The 18400-nt window shown below is 53.0% G+C and overlaps 6 protein-coding genes across 6 annotated transcripts; 2 read left to right on the top strand and 4 right to left on the bottom strand.

The window, feature by feature from the left end:
* Positions 1-402: 402 nt before the first annotated feature.
* ALTATR162_LOCUS7474 (uncharacterized protein) lies at positions 403-1134 on the bottom strand (the record flags this gene model as incomplete). Its single annotated transcript, XM_043315102.1, has 1 exon — positions 403-1134. One exon carries the CDS (start codon positions 1132-1134, stop codon positions 403-405), a length of 732 nt encoding a protein of 243 aa, XP_043171037.1.
* A 354-nt stretch (positions 1135-1488) lies between these two features.
* Positions 1489-4754, bottom strand: ALTATR162_LOCUS7473 (uncharacterized protein; the record flags this gene model as incomplete). Its single annotated transcript, XM_043315101.1, has 3 exons — positions 1489-3353; positions 3407-4066; positions 4151-4754. The coding sequence occupies 3 exons, from the start codon at positions 4752-4754 to the stop codon at positions 1489-1491; spliced, it is 3129 nt and encodes a 1042-aa protein (XP_043171036.1).
* A 1269-nt stretch (positions 4755-6023) lies between these two features.
* On the bottom strand, positions 6024-7790 carry ALTATR162_LOCUS7472 (uncharacterized protein; the record flags this gene model as incomplete). Its single annotated transcript, XM_043315100.1, has 1 exon — positions 6024-7790. The coding sequence occupies one exon, from the start codon at positions 7788-7790 to the stop codon at positions 6024-6026; it is 1767 nt and encodes a 588-aa protein (XP_043171035.1).
* Positions 7791-8452: 662 nt separating this feature from the next.
* Positions 8453-9055, bottom strand: ALTATR162_LOCUS7471 (uncharacterized protein; the record flags this gene model as incomplete). Its single annotated transcript, XM_043315099.1, has 2 exons — positions 8453-9003; positions 9049-9055. The coding sequence occupies 2 exons, from the start codon at positions 9053-9055 to the stop codon at positions 8453-8455; spliced, it is 558 nt and encodes a 185-aa protein (XP_043171034.1).
* A 1503-nt stretch (positions 9056-10558) lies between these two features.
* ALTATR162_LOCUS7470 (uncharacterized protein) lies at positions 10559-12302 on the top strand (the record flags this gene model as incomplete). Its single annotated transcript, XM_043315098.1, has 3 exons — positions 10559-10778; positions 10829-11518; positions 11566-12302. 3 exons carry the CDS (start codon positions 10559-10561, stop codon positions 12300-12302), a joined length of 1647 nt encoding a protein of 548 aa, XP_043171033.1.
* Positions 12303-14519: 2217 nt separating this feature from the next.
* Positions 14520-17968, top strand: ALTATR162_LOCUS7469 (uncharacterized protein; the record flags this gene model as incomplete). The annotated part of the gene is made up of 3 exons (XM_043315097.1): positions 14520-15902; positions 15992-16286; positions 16341-17968. 3 exons carry the CDS (start codon positions 14520-14522, stop codon positions 17966-17968), a joined length of 3306 nt encoding a protein of 1101 aa, XP_043171032.1.
* Between the last annotated feature and the right edge of the window lie 432 nt (positions 17969-18400).

Raw genomic sequence — 18400 nt, 5'->3', positions numbered from 1 at the left:
ACCCTCACCAGCAACAGAACTCCCAACATCTCAGTGTCCACAAGGAAGAACACCCGGTTATTGAGGGCTTGGTGAGCGATAGGGACAAGAGCGGTTTGCCTTTGCTGAGGTTTCTGGATGGTATGCATTGTTTCGATGAAATATGTACCGATTTGGGGTTGCCTGAACGTGTTGTCGAGGGGAAGGTAAGGAGTATGGGTGAGGGCGCTGGAGTAGTCGTCCACCGATGAGTAGAAAGGGTATGATGTCACCTTTGAACTGGAATAAGTCGACGAGAAACAGCGTATCAAATCTGTATACTATGCTATAAAACCCAATGCTTGTATCATGATGGCGCCAAACTATGCATCCCCCAAACAAAATCGCGGAAAACATGTTCCCGGGTCGCTTATCAAAAGTCTCCTATGCAGTTTGTTTACCCCGTACCTCAAGTTTCCTCGGTTTCTTCTTCTCCTTTTTTTCCGCATCCCCACCACCACTCTCTTCTTGTTTCGCTTTCCGCTGTTGCGCAAACTCATCTGCCGCGCGTCTCAGCGCCTCAGGATCCGGTATACCGTCTTCTTCCCCACCCATCTGATCTTGCATCTGTCCATCGACATCCTTTTCATCCGCGTTGCCACTCTCCTCGCCTTCTGCTTGCTCATCCTCCTTGTTCTTATCTTCATCGTCCTTGTTCCCTCCACCAAGCTTCACCCATGGCCCATGTATACCGCCCACCCCGGCACCAACCAACGTGCCCACAGCCGTCGTAGGTATCGTAGCCACAGTCCCGACCAGCGTACCCACCACAGTACCCAGTCCAGCACCCACAGCCATACCGATACCACCACCCCCTACACTGCCTTGGAATGCGCCCGAGCTCAGTACGCGTGCCTTTTTAGACTGTCCGTGCGCTTCAATCTCCTTGTTGTATGCATCTTGCAGGTATTTCTCCCGTTTCTTCGGGTCCTTGATCGTTTCGGCTGCGGAGCGTAGCGACGAGGCTGTTTTGGCCGAGGCGAGTGCGGATTCGGCACTCGCGGCGGCTGCTTTGAGTTTGTCTTCGGGGGAATCTGATTTCGCGGCTATGCTTTTGAGTTCGTCGACTTCGGGGACGGAGGAGGGTGCTTGTTGGTTCAGCTTCTTAGGCGGCATGACGTAGTTGCTTTTTTTCAGTCGTTCGGATATGCGAGATTGATCAGGGAGTTCCAAGTGAACTTTCTTCGTGTGTGAGAGAACCCCATGGTAACAGGTGGTACGCAAGGTTTCCTTTGGGGGCTTTCGTCGTATCCTTGGAGGTGCAAGTTCCCGTTATGACGTCATTCGTGAACCACTCCGCTTGTCTTAAAACCTGGAACGCTGGGAGGACAGCGCGCTCCGAGGAAGCATTAATTTGTCAAACATGAAGGTCAGGATTTAGGTTTGAAACGTAGTATATTTATGACTGGGGTTAGCTCGCTAATCGAGCCCAACGGTCATGTCACTATTTACCGTTGAAAGGTTTATCCCTTACTCCCAGCTTAGGGTCCAGCTTCCCTGCCAAGCTCCTCCACTAGTCAAGTCGTTCAAGCCTGATAGCTTCAGGACGCTGCTAGTCGAGTTGTAGTTCACCTTGCTTGCATCGATGGTCTCGCCGTTCAACTTGACCTGACCAACAGACGGAGCACCTAGAATGGTCACATTGGCAAGCGCGTTCGTGTCTTTGAACTCGCCCTCAACATTGACCTTCAGTTGTCCAGTCATAGCAGCGAAAGTAACATCCAGGCACGATTCTGGCTCGAGAGACTCGCCATCATCGACGTAGAGGTTGCCAGAGGCAGTACCATCTGTGGAAAGCGCAACGATGAGACCCCATGGGTTCTTCCGGGACTCGGTCGTGGTGTAACCGGGCTCTTGGATGGGTAGTACTGAGCCGCCGCGGACGTATACAGGGATGTGACCAAGAGGGGCAGAGATGGTAGTGTTGACGCCAGCTTCAGCCTCAACGCGCTCGCCGGAGTACCAGTCGAACCAGCTCTCACCGTCAACAATACCAGGGAATACTCCATTGACGGTGTCGACTTGAGGCTCAAGAACAGGAGTGATCAGGATGTTAGGACCCAGCATGAACTGTGTGTCAACACCTGCGAGCTGAGGCTCATTGGGGAACTCCCATGCTAGCGCACGCATGACAGTGGAGCCAGTGGTGTGGGCATCATTGAAGAGGGTGTACATATAGGGTAGGAGAGAGTATCGGATGTGCATCGCGGTCCTGGATGCAGAAGCTACGGCGTCCCAGCGGTAGGGCTCCTGTGGGATGGCGGAGAGCACGTTGTGGTTGCGGTAGAAGGGGAAGAAAGCAGAGAGTTGCATCCAGCGGGCGCAAAGCTCCATGTCAGTATTTCCGTTGAATCCACAGGTGTCGACACCGAACATGGGAATACCGAACAGCGAGAATGATAGAGCCTGAGGAATTGAGAAGAACATGTAAGCCCACTTAGAAGCGTTGTCACCACCCCAGTGACCAGCCCACTTGCCGCTACCAGCAAAGGTGGAACGTCCAATAATGAAAGGTCGTTTGCCAGGGAAGACTTGAAGAAGACCCTGGTAGGTGGCATTGATGATCTGGTGACCGAAAAGGTTGTGGACATCGTACTCTTCAACGCCATTCTGATGCGTTGCGTTGGGACTGACTGCGTGGACAGCAAGATCAGCTCCGGATTGGACATGGTTGATGACGTATGGAGGGTAGTTGACGTTGCGCACACCAGGTGTAGGCGTTGATCGGAAGTAGCTGGTAGTCGTAGCAGCCTCCTCCGTAGGCGCTGTCGGTGCGGCCTGGCTTGAAGCGCCGGCTGAAGCCGAAGCGGCCTCAGTTGCGTTGGTGATGTTGAAGCCTTCTGGATAGTCGAAAACGACGTTGCCCACCTCGCCAGGGAGAGAGAAGGGCGGGTGAACAGGGTTCATGGTAACGTTACCGGTACCGCATGAACCGACGCAGAATGAGGAAACTTCAGTCATATCGACCCAGAAGCCGCTGTATGGCACTTCCTTGTACCACTCAACCATCTCCTTGACCCACCATGCTACACCGTTGGAAGACAGCCAGTCTGGGAAGACGGTGTATCCAGGCCACACAGCACCGATGTATTGACTACCATCAGGGTTCTTCAGGAATACACCAGACTCGTTCCCACGAGCGTAAGTATCATAAGCATCACTAGCATTCTGTGGGTTCGGAATGTAGATAGCGGCATCCACGATAGGTACGAAGTGCTGGTTGTTTCCATGAAGCCAGTCAAAGAAGTCCTTGACACCCGAGGGAGGGAACGACACTGGATCAAGCGTGAAGTCTCGGTATTGGTCCATGTAGTCAATGTCGAGCCAAATTGTTTCTGCTCATAGTTAGTAAAGGTACTTGAATTATATCAGGTTAGGAGAAGCTTACCCATAGGGATGTTAAAGGCCCTCATAGTCTCAACAATCTCTCTCGTCTCCGTCCAGTTGCGGTATCCCCATCGGCATTGATGGAAACCGAATGTCCAGTACTGTTGCATAGCAGGCAGTCCAATCGCTGACTTCTGGTACTCCTTGGTCACCTCCGGTTGAGAAGGACCATCGTAGAAGAACAGATCGATTGCACCTCCCAATGTTCTCCACGTAAGGTGATCAGGCTTCATAACAACATCCATGCCGTGCGTGTTGCGGTAGTAAACACCATGAGAGCGCGACTCGTACGGCGAGCCGGCGGGTTTGTTTTCGTAGCCGATGCTGGGCTGTTGGAGCTCGGACTGCTTCAGAGGCGTCTTGCTACCATTGCCACCCTTTTCGAAGTAGCGAGTTTCTAGGTAGAATGGATGGCTACCGTACAGATTACGGTCGATTGGGTCACCAACATCGGCAGCATAGATGGTTGCGGTGAAGTTGTTGTTCAGGCGGAGGCCATGGATACGTTCTCCTAGACCGTAGAGGTTGTAGTCCTCAGGCAGGCTGTTGACGAACTCGACAAACTGGTTCTCATAAATGAGCTTCGTGCCTTGAGTGGTGAAGATGACATCTCCTGTAGAGCGACGGCCAACATTGAACCAGAACGATGGTTCGTTACCCCCTTACAAATGTGTTAGCTAAGTTCTCTCGTTCTCCAAGAATCAATTTACTGGGAAAATCCAGGTCCTCCAAAGGAATCACTTACAGTCAAACTTCAGGTCTGTACCTTCAGACGAGGCTTCTGCTTGCGGCCGTGGGATGAGACTCTCGGGCACAATCCATTGGGACTGGTTGCTGGCATCAAGATGCTTGGGTACGATGCTAACAGCCAACCTTCCCTTCGCTTGGTATTCAACCTTGAGGTCTAGCTCTTCAATATCGGTGCCATAAGCATTGCAAGCTGCTCCAGCCAATGTCAAGGTTGCACTCAGTCCACGGTCACCTTGTTCGAGACCGGACGCCTTGTAGCCTGGGCAGACATCTTGCGCGTTGACAGCTTGCGGATCGTAAACGTTAGGGATCTGCTCAACGCCTTCATCCGCCGAGGGAGGGATGGTAAAGACAGGACGAAACGCAGTGGGCGTGCCAGCTAGCGTCGTGCTCCAACCGCCGTCGGACGAACTGATAGGTGTCTGGCCGGATGTCAACGCCAGGAATGAGGAGAGTAGCGTTGAAGCTTGAAGAAAGCTTGAGCGCGACATGATAGCTGTGCTGAACCAGTCGAGTGCTGCCTGGACATCCTCGGACATCCATGGTGACTTGGTCCTTTTATAGCTTTTTGCAGTGCTGTCAAGGGCATTTGGCGCCATTTTCGTTGTAGTAACCCTCAATGACGCTGAGCAGCAAAAACGGAAGCTCTGGAGCATGAAAGCTGGGCACACGCATGTAGCATGCATAAGCGAGAGCCGTGTGGGGGATGATCATGGGGAATCGTGCCGACATTGCGCGAATAGGAACATACAGGCTCATGCAGTTCGCACCGACATGTGGGGATCGTGCAGTCGAAAGCGCACTCCCAGCTTCTAAGCTTCGGGGCTTGATGCTTGTGGTAGCATGTTAGGCCTGACTGAGGCGACTTACTTGGTTCCTTAGGTCTTCTATGCGCCATGCAATAAGTAACCACACGAAAATCGGGATCGAGAACCATGGAGACATCCTCGAGGTTGGAGATTAGGACGGTGATGTAGGCAACATCGAATATGTCTTGTCTTCAAGTAATATTGTCTAGGAAGTCATCGTCGCTGCTTCCATAAGTAGACAGACCTACATAGTAGGTGCGATAGAACAGAGCTGCTCTGCTTACAATCCACCACCAAATGGCCCAAAACTTAGACGCCTTCACTGCGCGTCCACATCTTATTCCCGACCGCATGTCACTTGGGCCGTACTTTGCAGACTAGAAGGATTAGACGACTCACAAGACGCATCGCGGAATGTCTTTCGGACTAGCTACGTCTCTGCACGGCAGAGCACCATAACAGGCTCAACGTTTTGTAGCCGCATCTCAAGGCAGTGGGGTAGGCGCGCAGATCTCCCCACATGCACGGGACAGTTACCAAGGAAGAAAGCTTGTACCGCATAGCTATAAGCAGATGATTTCGAGTACTTTTATTGTATTTATTTGTGTTTGGTTATTTTACATTACGTTAGGGTATTAAAGTACAAGAACGTTCAATGTCTTCTGTGACATTACATCTGTTCGGCAGTTGTAGTCGGTATGGTATATCCACCTCGCTCGTAATTGCATCATGAACTGCTGCATGCGCGAATTCACGGCCTCGCGCGTAGTCCTAGCGCGCTCCCGCGTCCTTCCCGCGCGTCCCACTATGTTCTTGGTCGCGCACGCCCTCGTTGGTCCAAAGTCGGGACCAGAAGCGGAAGCGTCGGCGTGGTATAACATCGCGCGCATTGCGATCTTTCCTTACGGGTCTCGACCCCTTGGAGAATTAATGAAAGTAGTGCCTGCAGTACACGGCCTGCATGGATAAAAGTACAAAAGCTGAGCAACTGCCCCCCTAGCTTTGTATTTGAAATGATCGTCGGCTTTTCGTCTTCCAAAATTAAGTGGTTTGTGTAGCTCAGGTCAAAGGCGAATAGCTTGTTGGTCTGCTGTCTTCGCTGGGTCGACGGAACGTCTTGTATTCGGCAAACTCGTCGCCCTCTTCAGCGAGATACAGTCCATCATCCGGTAACCAGCTTCGGGAATCGTGCGTAGCACGCGTCATGGTACTCTGTGTAGAGGCCCGTGCCAAGCTTCGAAGCGGTGCTGTCGGTGGTATAGGTGGTGATTGTTGCGACGGCGGTGTATAAACAGTTGGTGATAAACGAAAATTGGAGCTCGTGGGGCTTGGTACTGCCGCTGAGCGTGGGTGCAAAAGCAAACCTGAAGCAGCAGGAGGTGCAGCAGGTGAAAGTGGCGCTGGAATAAGACTCGAGTCCAGGCCGGCCAGGTCGGCGGGCTTGGTCTTCTTTGGAGAAAGAGATAGTGGTTGAGGGAATGTGGCTTGCGTTGGTGTCCGTGCAGGATGGCGCGAAGGGAGCGTTGGCGTGGTCGGCTCACCGTTTGGCTGATCGCCTATGATGTCTTGGTACCAGTCGTAGGAACGGAAGCTGAAGCTTGGGCTGGGAGGTGGAAGATCCGGCAATGGGAGTTGCGGAGCCTTGCTCTCCAACTTTGAAAGCGTCTCGACGATAGGAGAGGGTGGTTCTGAATCACCTCTCTTTGAACTATCGTCAGCTATCGAGACAGTATCTACAGAGTTCCTTCTGTTCGGGAACTGGCTCAGTTCGTATTCCGAGTTCCGCTTCTCTGTGGTCGGCGTTGGCTGCGAGATGATAACTGGGGGAGGTTTTGCGGCGGGCGGAATATATTCCTCGAACTTATATTGCGGCTTACGGTCACGAGGTGTACCACTACTGCGGGGAGTATCGTTACCCCGAAGCGAACTGACAGCGTTGATCATTTCATCGTCAAAAATCATGCTCTTGTTGATGTTAACGTTCACAGCATATCTCTTCGGTTCAGTGGGCGGTGGTGGAAGAGGATTTGACATGAGAGGATGAGGTGTTGGACGAGGTGGTAATGCTTTCTCTGTTGAGCTTCGCGACTTCTTGTCCATCGAGTCTGATCTCTTACTGCCCGCTTTCTCCTTTGTATCGTTGAACGCAAGAGCTCTGGCGAAGACCTCAGGAGCCATGGTTTGTTGTTGACTGAAGGCTGCGTTGTGGGGGCTGTTTGGTAACGAGGCTACCAGTGTTCTTTGATCCGTTGCATTCGTCGCACATCTTCGGAGATCGTTTGAAGGCTCTTCTATAGTTTGGGGGCGTGGCCGTCTTGCTCGGATTCTCCAGAACCAGTAACCAAGTGCTACCATCAGTACGACCAATCCAACAACCCCTACGCCAACACCAATAGCTGAGCCCGGGGTTAGTCGCGAAGTTGGCTCTGGACCCGATCCTCCAAGCGGTGCGGCGCCGTTCAGAGCAACACATTTTGCGCTCGAACACGTCTTGTCCTTTGCGCAGTCGCTATCCGTAGAGCATGTCTCGCTGGCCCCAACACTGGTATCGACGAGAGTTGGCTGGTTGGCTGAGTTGGTTGCGCTGGGGACAGGAGCATTGGTTTCAAGTTGAACGAAAGAGAAATCCGAGGCCAAGTTGGTAGGTAGTGCGGTTGGTGATGAGGAAGCTACACCTAAGGAGGTGGAAGTTGCGGATGGTCTCCGCTGCGTGGTAGAAGTTGTGAACGCTCGTTGCGACGAAGCGAGTGTAGTAGGTGTTCTTCGCGATGAAGTGGAAGTAGTGGTTTCTTGTCGTCGACGGCTGGTAATGAGTGTGGTAGACATTATTATTAAAGATAGTCTCGGAGCAGGATATACTGATAAGGAAGGAATGGACGACGCCGCGCCGATGTCTCAGCCACTTCGTCAAGATGCGCAAAGCTTCTTTAAGTGGTACTCGAGGATATCCGAAAAGAAAGCATATAGAACGAATGTAGTGTGCGTGAAGGATAGTAGTAGGTGTTCACGAAGTCACGAAGATCCACGATCGACAGAGTCCTTGCGACACAACATCGCCATGCAGGGCGGCGCGGGTTAGACCATATCTTGTAGGGTCCGGTAGAAGAGCTAAAGTTTATTGACCATGCGCGCACGGCGCGGTCGATCCACGTTCGGTTGGAGGTTTGACGATCCTTAGTGTGCAACCCAACGTCGCACCCGTCAAACCTTGTCCCCAAAACATTGCTTTTGCCGAGACAGATGACAGTAAACAGCGAGACAATAAAGATATTTCATGATGACGGACTACACTGCCGCGCGAATTGAGGAATGTCGAGCATTCAGTCCTCATTACAGCACGATAGCGATAGCTATTTCCCCTGTCTACCAACATTGCCGAATGCGGCAGCCGTAAAAGCACCGTAGGTCCCGAGTCATGAAGTTCGCGGGTGCGCCGCCAAATGTGGTACCAACTTGTTTCAGGGGCACCAAAATGGTACCTGCATATACTATTTTCTGCCTGCGAGCCACTCCACTACGTCTTTTGCGTTACTATCGGGAGGGAATACAGGGTACCACACTTTGATGATGCTTCCATCCTTGATAGCCAGCGCACATCTCTTGATCAGTGTCTTGTTCTCCCAGGTAAAGGTGGGTAACTTTAGGGCATTAGCAAATTGTAGATTCTCGTCCGAAAGCAGTTCATAGGGTAGATGCAGCCGGTCTTTGGCCTCTTTTTGGTATGCAGTGTCCTGAGTCGACAATCCAAATACATGCTTTACGCCGAGGTTGCGCAGTTCGGTCATCTCATCGCGAAAGCTGCACGCCTGAGGTGTGCAGCCTCGTGCTCCGGGTATGGAATTCCAATCTTCTGTGATTGTTTCACCAGGTGCACCAGTGCGCGGATAGCAGAAGACGATGCTCAGGCCCGGATAGATCGAGACATCTAGCCAGTCGCCTGACGTTGCCGCCAAGGATACGGAAGGTACCTTGGTTCCGTTCAAGTGCGAGCACGCTCCGTCATCCTGGGGGATGGGTAGGGTCGAAGGGAAAGTTGTGTCTGTGCTGGTGAGCGCTCAGTCTTGTGAGTACATGTGCCACTAACGAGCCATGATAACAGCCGTCGGTACCGAAGTATTGTCGAGTTGCTCTCGCCTGGCTCTTGCGCTACTTGCAACGTGCGCTTCGGTCGCCGTCAAGTTGGTGCTTAGGGGATTGTCTACAAGTTGGTAGAGGGCTGACCCTGATGCCCTGTTTTCGACTTTCCACCAGCGGGGTCCGCAATGACTTTTCAACACAATCGACGATCCGGTGCATGGAAACAGATCAAGGACAGAAATAGTGGTGCAGTCTTGATTCAGATTTAGGTGTTTGCTTTGCTGTCTGATGTGGCCATGTGGTGGTGTTCTCGGCAATGGCAGATGCTGACTGGTGGTGAGAAGTGTCGGGTGGCGGGGTGAGGCTTGAAAAGCATGAAGATGGGTTCAGGTCTAATGCAAGATATTACTTTGCTGTCAGAACTACTGTTTGGTACGGCACTAGAAAGTCGCGGGGTAAGAAGCTAGCACGCAAACGTCGCCGAATTGCACTGTCCTGCGTATGTTTGCTTTGTGATCTGCCAAACTAGCATGTGCTTAGGTGATGTTTGGTAGGTGGCGGGCACGCGCGGAAGAGTGGGTACCGTCCGCGCGACCCTACTTTCCCTTCTTTCCACGTCATGGGCTTCTACAGCACAGTGAAGTAGTTGCTCCTGCCAAGTTGGAAGGCAAAGTTTTGACATTGCAAAAGCAGTGTTCGATCCTTGGGTTGAGTCATCAGCAGTACTGCCGCGGTGAATTCCGCAGCCTTGCCTCCTGGGCTCAATTGCTTCTTGTATTTCATCTCGCTTATTTGATGCAAGACTTTTCCATTTCTCGGCTCTTGCCTTGGAAGTGTTCTTATCGATGTATGTTTTCACAAGAGAATACAGCAATGAGCTTAAGTTTCCCATCTCTACGATTGTCTCCATGCCAGCTGCTCGGAGGGCCAAGCACTTGAGCTCATTGCTAATTGCAAGCCGGGGTTGACGAGCTCAAGTGCACGGCTATCAACACTACCGCTCGCCTTGCTGCGCGTGAAGAATCCACCAGGACAATCAGCTCGCTCAGATGTTTCTTCATACTCCACAACCTATGCTCCTTGGCTGCCAGACTAACAGCAAGAAAGGTTCATGCTGGCTTCATAAATAATTACGAGTACCCTGAGGGTGAAGCAACGTAGTAGATGTGTCGAATTGATTACCTGGATGTTCATGCATGCAGGATGCCAGCGAAATATCGCATGTTCTTACGGCCGACAACGTGGTGATGCCGAATGAAGTGGGGTGGAGATCGGCCCTACAACGGCTCTGGAGCTGCACGCCCAATGGTGACATCATCAAATGTCAGTAATGCGCTGTCCATCATTGGCCCACTGGTAGCTGTCGCGCTCATGTACCGCTCCTCACCTGTTACTTGTACCTACAAACATTAATGCAGTCACTACGAATCTTACGACCCTTACGAACCTCACTTAAGCTTCAATTCAGCCCCACCAGCCGTCTCCAAAGAGCTCCGTTCACATCAACGACCGCAGTCATGGCCCAAGAGTTCAAGCTCAAGGATGTCACTTCCTTACAAATGAAGAATGGAGAGAAGAAAGAGGTTGAGGTTGAGGGTGTTGAGGGAGGAAAGGTCCTTCTTTTGAAGGTGCAGGATCAAGTCCATGCCACAAGTTCCAACTGTACACATTACGGAGCTCCATTAGTGAAGGGTGTATTGACACCGGAGGGTCGGTTGACATGCCCCTGGCATGGAGGTAAATTCCACTTTCCACGTATGCTGTCCCATTGCGACTAACACCTGCAGCCTGCTTTAAAGTCTCCACCGGAGATGTTGAAGATGCACCCGCGCTCGACCCCATTGCCAAGTACGAAGTAGTTGAAAAGGACGGCGCCGTATACGTCAAGACGACCGAAGAGGCATTGAAGAACAACAGGAAATTTCTCAACATCAAGTGCTCATCAGTGAGCGAAGACAAAGTGCTGGTCATCGGAGGTGGTTCGGGTACTCTTGGTGCCATTGAAGGTCTCCGAGGCGGCGGCTACAATGGCAAGATTACCGTAATCTCCAAGGAAGGCTACCAGCCCATTGATCGAACCAAGCTGTCGAAGGCACTACTGGCTGATATCTCAAAGGCGGCATGGAGATCGAAGGAGTTCTACAAGGATGCATCCATAGACATCATTGAAGACGAAGCGAAGAGCGTAGACTTCTCGAACAAGAAGGTCTCAACAAAGTCTGGAAAGGACTACGAATACTCGAAGCTGGTATTGGCGACTGGCGGTACACCAAGGTGGCTGCCACTCGATGGTTTGAAGGGTGACCTGGGCAATGTCTTCCTTCTCCGCACTTTGCCTGACGCACAGAACATCCTCAAGGCTGTTGGAGACAACGGAAAGAAGGTAGTTGTTATTGGCAGCTCGTTCATCGGCATGGAGGTCGGCAACTGCCTCGCTGGCATGAAGAACGATGTTACCATTATTGGCATGGAGGAGGGTAAGTAACATTATTCATTTTGTGGATTCAGACTAACGTCCCTGTAGAGCCAATGGAGCGAGTAATGGGCAAGAAGGTTGGTGCTATCTTCCGCGGTCTGCTCGAGAAGAACGGAGTCAAGTTCAAGATGGGTGCCAGCGTTGAGAAGGCCACCCCGTCCAAGAGCGACTCATCCAAGGTTGGGGCCGTACATCTTAAGGATGGAACCACACTTGAGGCCGATCTCGTCATTGAGGGTGTCGGTGTTGCGCCTGCGACTGAGTACCTCAAGGACAACTCAAGTGTTACGCTCGAGAAGGACGGATCATTGAAGACGAACGAGTCTTTTGAAGTTAACGGTTTGAAGGATGTCTACGCCATTGGTGACATCGCAACATACCCTTACCACGGCCCAGGAGGCGATGGAACTCCAGTCCGGATAGAACACTGGAACGTTGCACAAAACGCTGGTCGCTCAGTGGCCAACACCATCAACACTCCAGGATCCAAAGCAAAACCCTTTATCCCCGTCTTCTGGTCCGCATTGGGTTCGCAGCTGCGATACTGTGGTAACACAGTCAATGGCTACGACGACGTGATTCTGCAAGGCGAGCCGGAGAAGCCATCGTTCGTCGCGTACTACACCAAGGGCGAGACGGTCATTGCTGTCGCGAGTATGATGAAGGATCCATACATGACTCAGGCAGCAGAGCTCATGCGTCGCAACAAGATGCCTAGTAAGAGTGAGCTACAGAAGGGTGTCGACATCCTGGAGGTTAGTCTCCCGAACGAGATCAAGATTTGAGGGGAGATGACTGTATATGGATAGTCCCGGCGGACTGCTAGGTTAATAGAAACCAATGAAGAAATGTCAACGAGAATTGCAAGGCTTTGGTGCCTGCGATCTGAAAGTATCCCTCTCATCAGTCGCCGTTCCACCCACGTGACAATAATGACATTTACGATGTCGCTTTCAATCCACACCATTTTCTGTCACTTCCGCCACATCCGCATCCACATGCCAACTTATCCTTACGATGACTGCGCGAACAAGTACTTCAGCGCCACGACGAGGCAATCCTGTTTGACTACCGCTGTCATAATTTCCTCCCTTTAACAATTTTAGAAGCAAGTCACAATCTAGAGCCGACAATGAAGTGTGATCAAACTCAAAACACGGTAAGAAGATCTGGATCTGCCCAACACGAACAGCGGATCCATGCTACTGGGACCCGGCCGTTGCAATCTGGAGATATGCTCCGCAAGATGTGCCATTAGGGCGGTTGAAAGGAAATGAAGCTTCGAGCGAGCATTTCCACAATGTGACGTCAAGATGGCAAGGTGGAGACTCGTATTGCACAGAGCGAGGGCCAGCAAGAGCGTCTGGAGATGGCGCAAGAGTCGAGTAACGGTGCTAGCGGGAAGGTGGGTCCGCTGGTTGCACGGCAAGGGCGATCGAGGCACCAACGTGTAATTTCCGAAGACTGGCCTAACGCTGGCTCAAAGGGGAAAATTGTACAGAACGGACGGCGCGACTTGGGGTTTTGGAACAGCTTATCTAGCCTCACGCTGAGAGGAACAGTAGGTTATGTATTGTTGGACTGGAAACGGGAAAGGTGCAGTTGTGACAATCACGTTTGATTGGACATGTTGCCGAGGAATGCAAAAGACATGCAGGGCACGCCTTCCTTATAGCGTGGGCGGCTGAGACATGGTGACAGCGGATTCTTCGTACCGTCTTGTCGCGAACTTGTGTCTTTGTTGCTACATGCGTGCATGTCCTTGCCGTGCATGTCAGATGAAGTCAGGGGCAGCACTTGGGCTGGTGGATCCCAGCATGGCGCGCCATAACCGTCCGCGCCAAAGGTGTTTGAGTTTGCATGATTGTTGTTGATGTTTACCATGTTGCTTTTGCTGTTGGACGCGTCGCTACGGCCACGCGTGAGACAGAGTGATGCAACTGATCACACTGATGATACGGATGAATGGGTGAGCGGAAGTGGATGGTGAGAATGGATCATGCATGTCTCGCGTCTATTGTGAGGTCAAGCGACATTCAAGGAGCCCGACAGATCTATATCGAGGACCTGGCCAAGTTGAAGCACTTGAGCACATGGCGGGCGAGCGCATAACAGGCAATTTGTGCGTGCCGGGTCGGTGCTGTATGAAACAACGACCCATGCCTGCTACTCCTATTTGAGAAGTGGCATCCAAGATAGGCGCGTTGCGAAAGCGAGGAAAGCGCCTGCTGGAGGGCGTCGTTCGGGCGGTCATGTTAGAGCTGGCGCTGGGAGAGCCTGGCTCGCAGTAGTTGGGTGCAATTTGACCACCATGTGGATATCAGATACCTAGCATCGCATCTAGCAGACCAGAGTCATTGCTTTGGCGGGCTGGTTTATGCCGAGCCCATGTCGATGATGTGCATCTGCCTCCTTTCCCAAGCCACAGCCTTTACCGAAATTGCCGTCAAGACCAACCTCAGCCGCGCCTTCTCTTCTCTCCACTCACGTCAATCAACACGTCCAAGTCGAGCTGCACATCGCCGCGACCGTTAGATAGCCGAACGCGCTGTCACCGGTAGGTAGCAGAGTTGAGTTGACGACGGCCGACTTTCGTGCACACCACGACTGCACGTTCGCTGCCCACGCGCATGTGAAGGGACTTGCTGCCATCGCGCCAGGAATCCCTCGTGTTCTCCCTCACCGCGCCCAAGACGCCAGCGTAATCGAGTCTTGTCGCGCTCCGCCCACGCCAGCGCCGGTCCCAATTGCTCGACGTTCAAACACACCGCACCGCGAAAAGTTCCGATTAGCCCAGTTGCGCTCAGTTGCAGCTGTCTGCACATTCGGCGGGAACTAGGAGCATCTCACCTCCCCGCCATCGCCCATTCGACAGCTCAACACCGCCAGTTGAGCTTCCGCCCACAAATATTGCCAGCGCAGCTTAGGACCGATAACATAGCCTACCAGCCTGCTTGCCGTGCTATTGCAAATACTCCTGCACGCTGCACCAACAGATAATTATGGCCGCAGTGGCATCGCAGCCGCCGCATGGTCAGCAACAGTACTATCAACAACAACAATCATCGCCCGCAGCAGCCTCGCCCGGCAATTCACGTCGACCGACTTCGCGACGACCCAGTAATGGCGCGTCCCCGAACACGCCTAGCACGCCCCAGACTCACAACTCGTCTGCCGTGAACACCCCCCGCGTGCAACCACTGCCCCCATCGACACAGAATTCTCCCCAGATGAATAACACGGCCACCACCAACGGCACTGGGCCCATGCCGCCACCCAGGTCATCGTCGCACCGCACCCCCAACACTGCATCAACTTCATCACAGCCTAGTCGGACATGCGACGAGTCACGCCGGCGAGAAAAGGACAGCCCCAGCTCACGACAGCCAGGTAGCTCCAGCAGAGCACAGCCCGGCCACAGTCGCTCGGCCACCGCCATTGGCCAGCCCCCCGTAGGAACCAGCTTGCCCCGCGAGGAGAGCGCCGTCATAAATCGCATCGTTGTCTCAGATACCCAGGAAGACATCGCCCGCGCACAAGCACGCCAACGGGACGGCCCTCCCGTGACTTCTGGCGCAGATCTCACTCCCATTACAGGACTCAGTCTGGTCGGCAGCGAAGGTGTCGACGATGGCGGCCGCGGTGGAGGCGCCGTCGGAGCAAAGAGCAGACAGGACCACTCCAAATCCGAAAACGCGAAGCGATCCAAGTTTGGCAACTACATCCTCGGCCAGACGCTTGGCGAGGGTGAGTTCGGAAAGGTCAAGATGGGCTGGAAACGAGACAGTTCGGTCGAAGTTGCCATCAAACTCATACGGCGAGAGACACTGGGAAGCAACTCGAACCGTTTGCAGAAAATCTACCGTGAAATCCACATCCTACGCGGCTTGGACCACCCCAACATCGTGCGCCTGCACGAGATGGTTGAGACCGAGCGCCATATCGGCATCATTCTAGAATATGCTTCAGGAGGCGAACTATTTGACTACATCCTGAACCATCGTTACTTGAAGGACGGCCCTGCACGTAAGCTGTTCTCCCAACTCATATCCGGTGTTGGATACCTCCACCGCAAGGGTATCGTACATCGAGATTTGAAGCTCGAAAACCTGCTGCTCGACCGCAACAAGAACATCATCATCACTGATTTCGGTTTCGCAAACACCTTTGATCCCAACGACGAGCTCAGCGAGGAGATTGAGTATAGACTTGGAGACAAAGACTACATAAGATCTTTGGGACTGGAAGGGACCGACGCAGCTCGACGCGGTGATCTCATGCAGACTAGCTGCGGAAGTCCCTGCTACGCTGCGCCTGAATTGGTCGTCAGCGATTCGCTTTACACGGGACGCAAAGTCGATGTCTGGAGTTGTGGTGTTATTTTGGTGAGTCTCTTCAAACATGCGTCTACACGCACACACACACACACACACACACACACACACACACACACACACATGCTAACTCTACACAGTATGCCATGTTAGCCGGTTACCTACCTTTTGATGACGATCCAGCGAACCCCGAGGGCGACAATATCAACTTACTCTACAAGTACATTGTATCCACGCCATTGACTTTCCCCGAATACGTCACACCACATGCGAGGGACTTGCTGAAACGCATCCTTGTACCGGACCCACGCAAACGAGCGGACTTGTTCGAGGTTGCACGCCACAGCTGGTTGGCTGACTACGCGCATGTTGTTGGCTTCATCACCTCAAGCAATACCAACGCGGCCGAGGCCCAACAGGCATCTGTCTACTCGAGTAAGCCTCTACATTCACATGTAAGCAAGCATACATGTACTGACATAGTAACAGAAGACACATTTGAGCCGCAGCCCACACTCGCTAGAAGCGCCTCTGTTCGCGAACCCTCGAAGCCACACACAGCACCCACTGCACCCGGCGGCCTCCAGACGAAGCGTGAAGCGATTAACCAGGCACCCTCCGAGAAGCCAAAGACCACCCGCGACACCAAGCGACGGACCGTACAGGTCGAGTATGTCGCACCGTCGTCGCAAACCGCTCGCGGCGAGGCATCCCCTCCAGTCGAAATAATTCCGAAGGCACGCGGCAAAGAGGCTGAAGTACCACCTACGGACGGATACCAGTCGGCTACGAGCGCCAAACCTCCTCGTTCTTCTGGTGCAGTCTACAACTCGACCAGCAGAAGGCAGGAACCCCAACGATCTGTCTCCGATTACACGGCATTCGGCAATGCACCTCCATCGGCTACGCGCCCATCTACTAGTGGCGCTCTAGGCAACACGAGATTACCATCGCGAGGAAACTCCTATGGACAGCCATCTGTAGCGACAGTGGCCCAGACAAACGCAGAGGGACGCTTCTCGCAGCCCAAGGGTAAACAATACTCGATCTCGGCACCTTATGCACAGCAGGAGCCGTCTGATGCTGCGGAACCTCCCAACATCGGTCAGCCGAGCTCTCAGCGAGTGCAGTCTATACAGGTTGGGCCGCATGGCGGAGCTGGTGGTCACAGAAGGTCGAACACGGTTTCCTCCACTCTCGGACGCATGACGTCTATGTTTTCCGGTCGTCAGCCTTCTTACACTCAGGATCCCAAGGAGTCTTTCACATCCACAGGATCCTACGGCGGTTATCCTGAGGAGAAGAAGCAGAAGAGCTACCCTCCCACATCCATGGCCGGACCCATGTCTAACGAGGCGGTTTCCGCGTCAGCTGGCCCAAGAGCGAGCATGGAATCCAGCCGACGGACTTCCTTTGGCTTCTCCAGGAAGAACACAGGCAGCTCCGGCGAGAACCCGAAAGGCAGTCGTCGCTTCTCACTCATTCCGTCTTCGCTCTCCAAGACCTTCTCTTCTGGACGAGAAAGTCTACCAGCCCAAGGCTCCCACGAGCGACGCGGCTCCAGTGCTCGTCCTCGCGCTAGCTCACGCCCTGGCGGGATGGCTTTTGGTCGGGGTTCGGAATCCAGATCTCCTAGTCAGAGCACCCAAGGAAGCAAGCTGCCCGGTTTCTACGATGGCCAGCATGACAGTAACTCTAGGGTAAGGCAGCCTAACACGAGCGCCGCTGGACCATCTTCGGCGCCACCAAACCAAACTCAGTTCGCTGGCTACAATCACTCAGCACCCGAATTCGACGAGAAGTTCCCCAACCCACAAGGAGCTCATCCATCTGCGCAAGGAAACCGTCCCTATCGCCATCCTACGGACGGCTCAGAGGCCGATATGTCACAGTCACAGCAGTTCAGCCAAAGGACACCTTCCAACCCCTACCCTGCAGGCATGGGCGGTGATGACTTGAACCAGCAGCAGCAGAGGAAAGGCGTGCTGCAGAAGAGCAGGCGCTTCGCTGATGCGTACGATGAGCAAGGCACGGGCAACAAAGGAAGCTCGGGTAGCTCCAAGAAGGTTATGGACTTCTTCCGGCGCATGGGCAAGCAGAGAACCAGCAGCCGATAACGCGCCAGATGTGAAGAACAATCCAGACATTATCTTCAAAAGGGGAAGCCACAGCAGGACGGGTGGCCAGGCAAGATGGGTGTTTGGAACGATTTGGTTGTCTGACCTTGGTGGTGGCGTTTGGGAGCATACCGGCGCATTGTTTTCTCTCCTTTTCCTGTCTCTTTTTTTTCCCACCATCACAACTTGTTCTCTGTTCATTCTTGATTGTGCTTGCTGGATACCACATATTCACGCACATGTCGGCTGTCTTTGTTTTCGCCATCATCAGCGTGCGGCATGCTGAGGTAATTATTGCATTAGCAGGCGTTTTATATTTCCTTTTTTTTCCTCCTCCACTGGATTGGCAACGAAGATTGTTGGCCTTGACGTTGCCAGGTTAATCTTTACTCTCTCAGCTCTCCTTGTCTCTTTCAGGAGAGAGATGAGGCT

Source organism: Alternaria atra (assembly GCF_907166805.1).
Source record: "Alternaria atra isolate CS162 genome assembly, contig: 28, whole genome shotgun sequence".
NCBI classification, from domain to species: Eukaryota; Fungi; Ascomycota; class Dothideomycetes; order Pleosporales; family Pleosporaceae; genus Alternaria; species Alternaria atra.
Note: the sequence above shows the minus strand (reverse complement) of the source record. Positions and strands in the feature narration are given on the sequence as shown.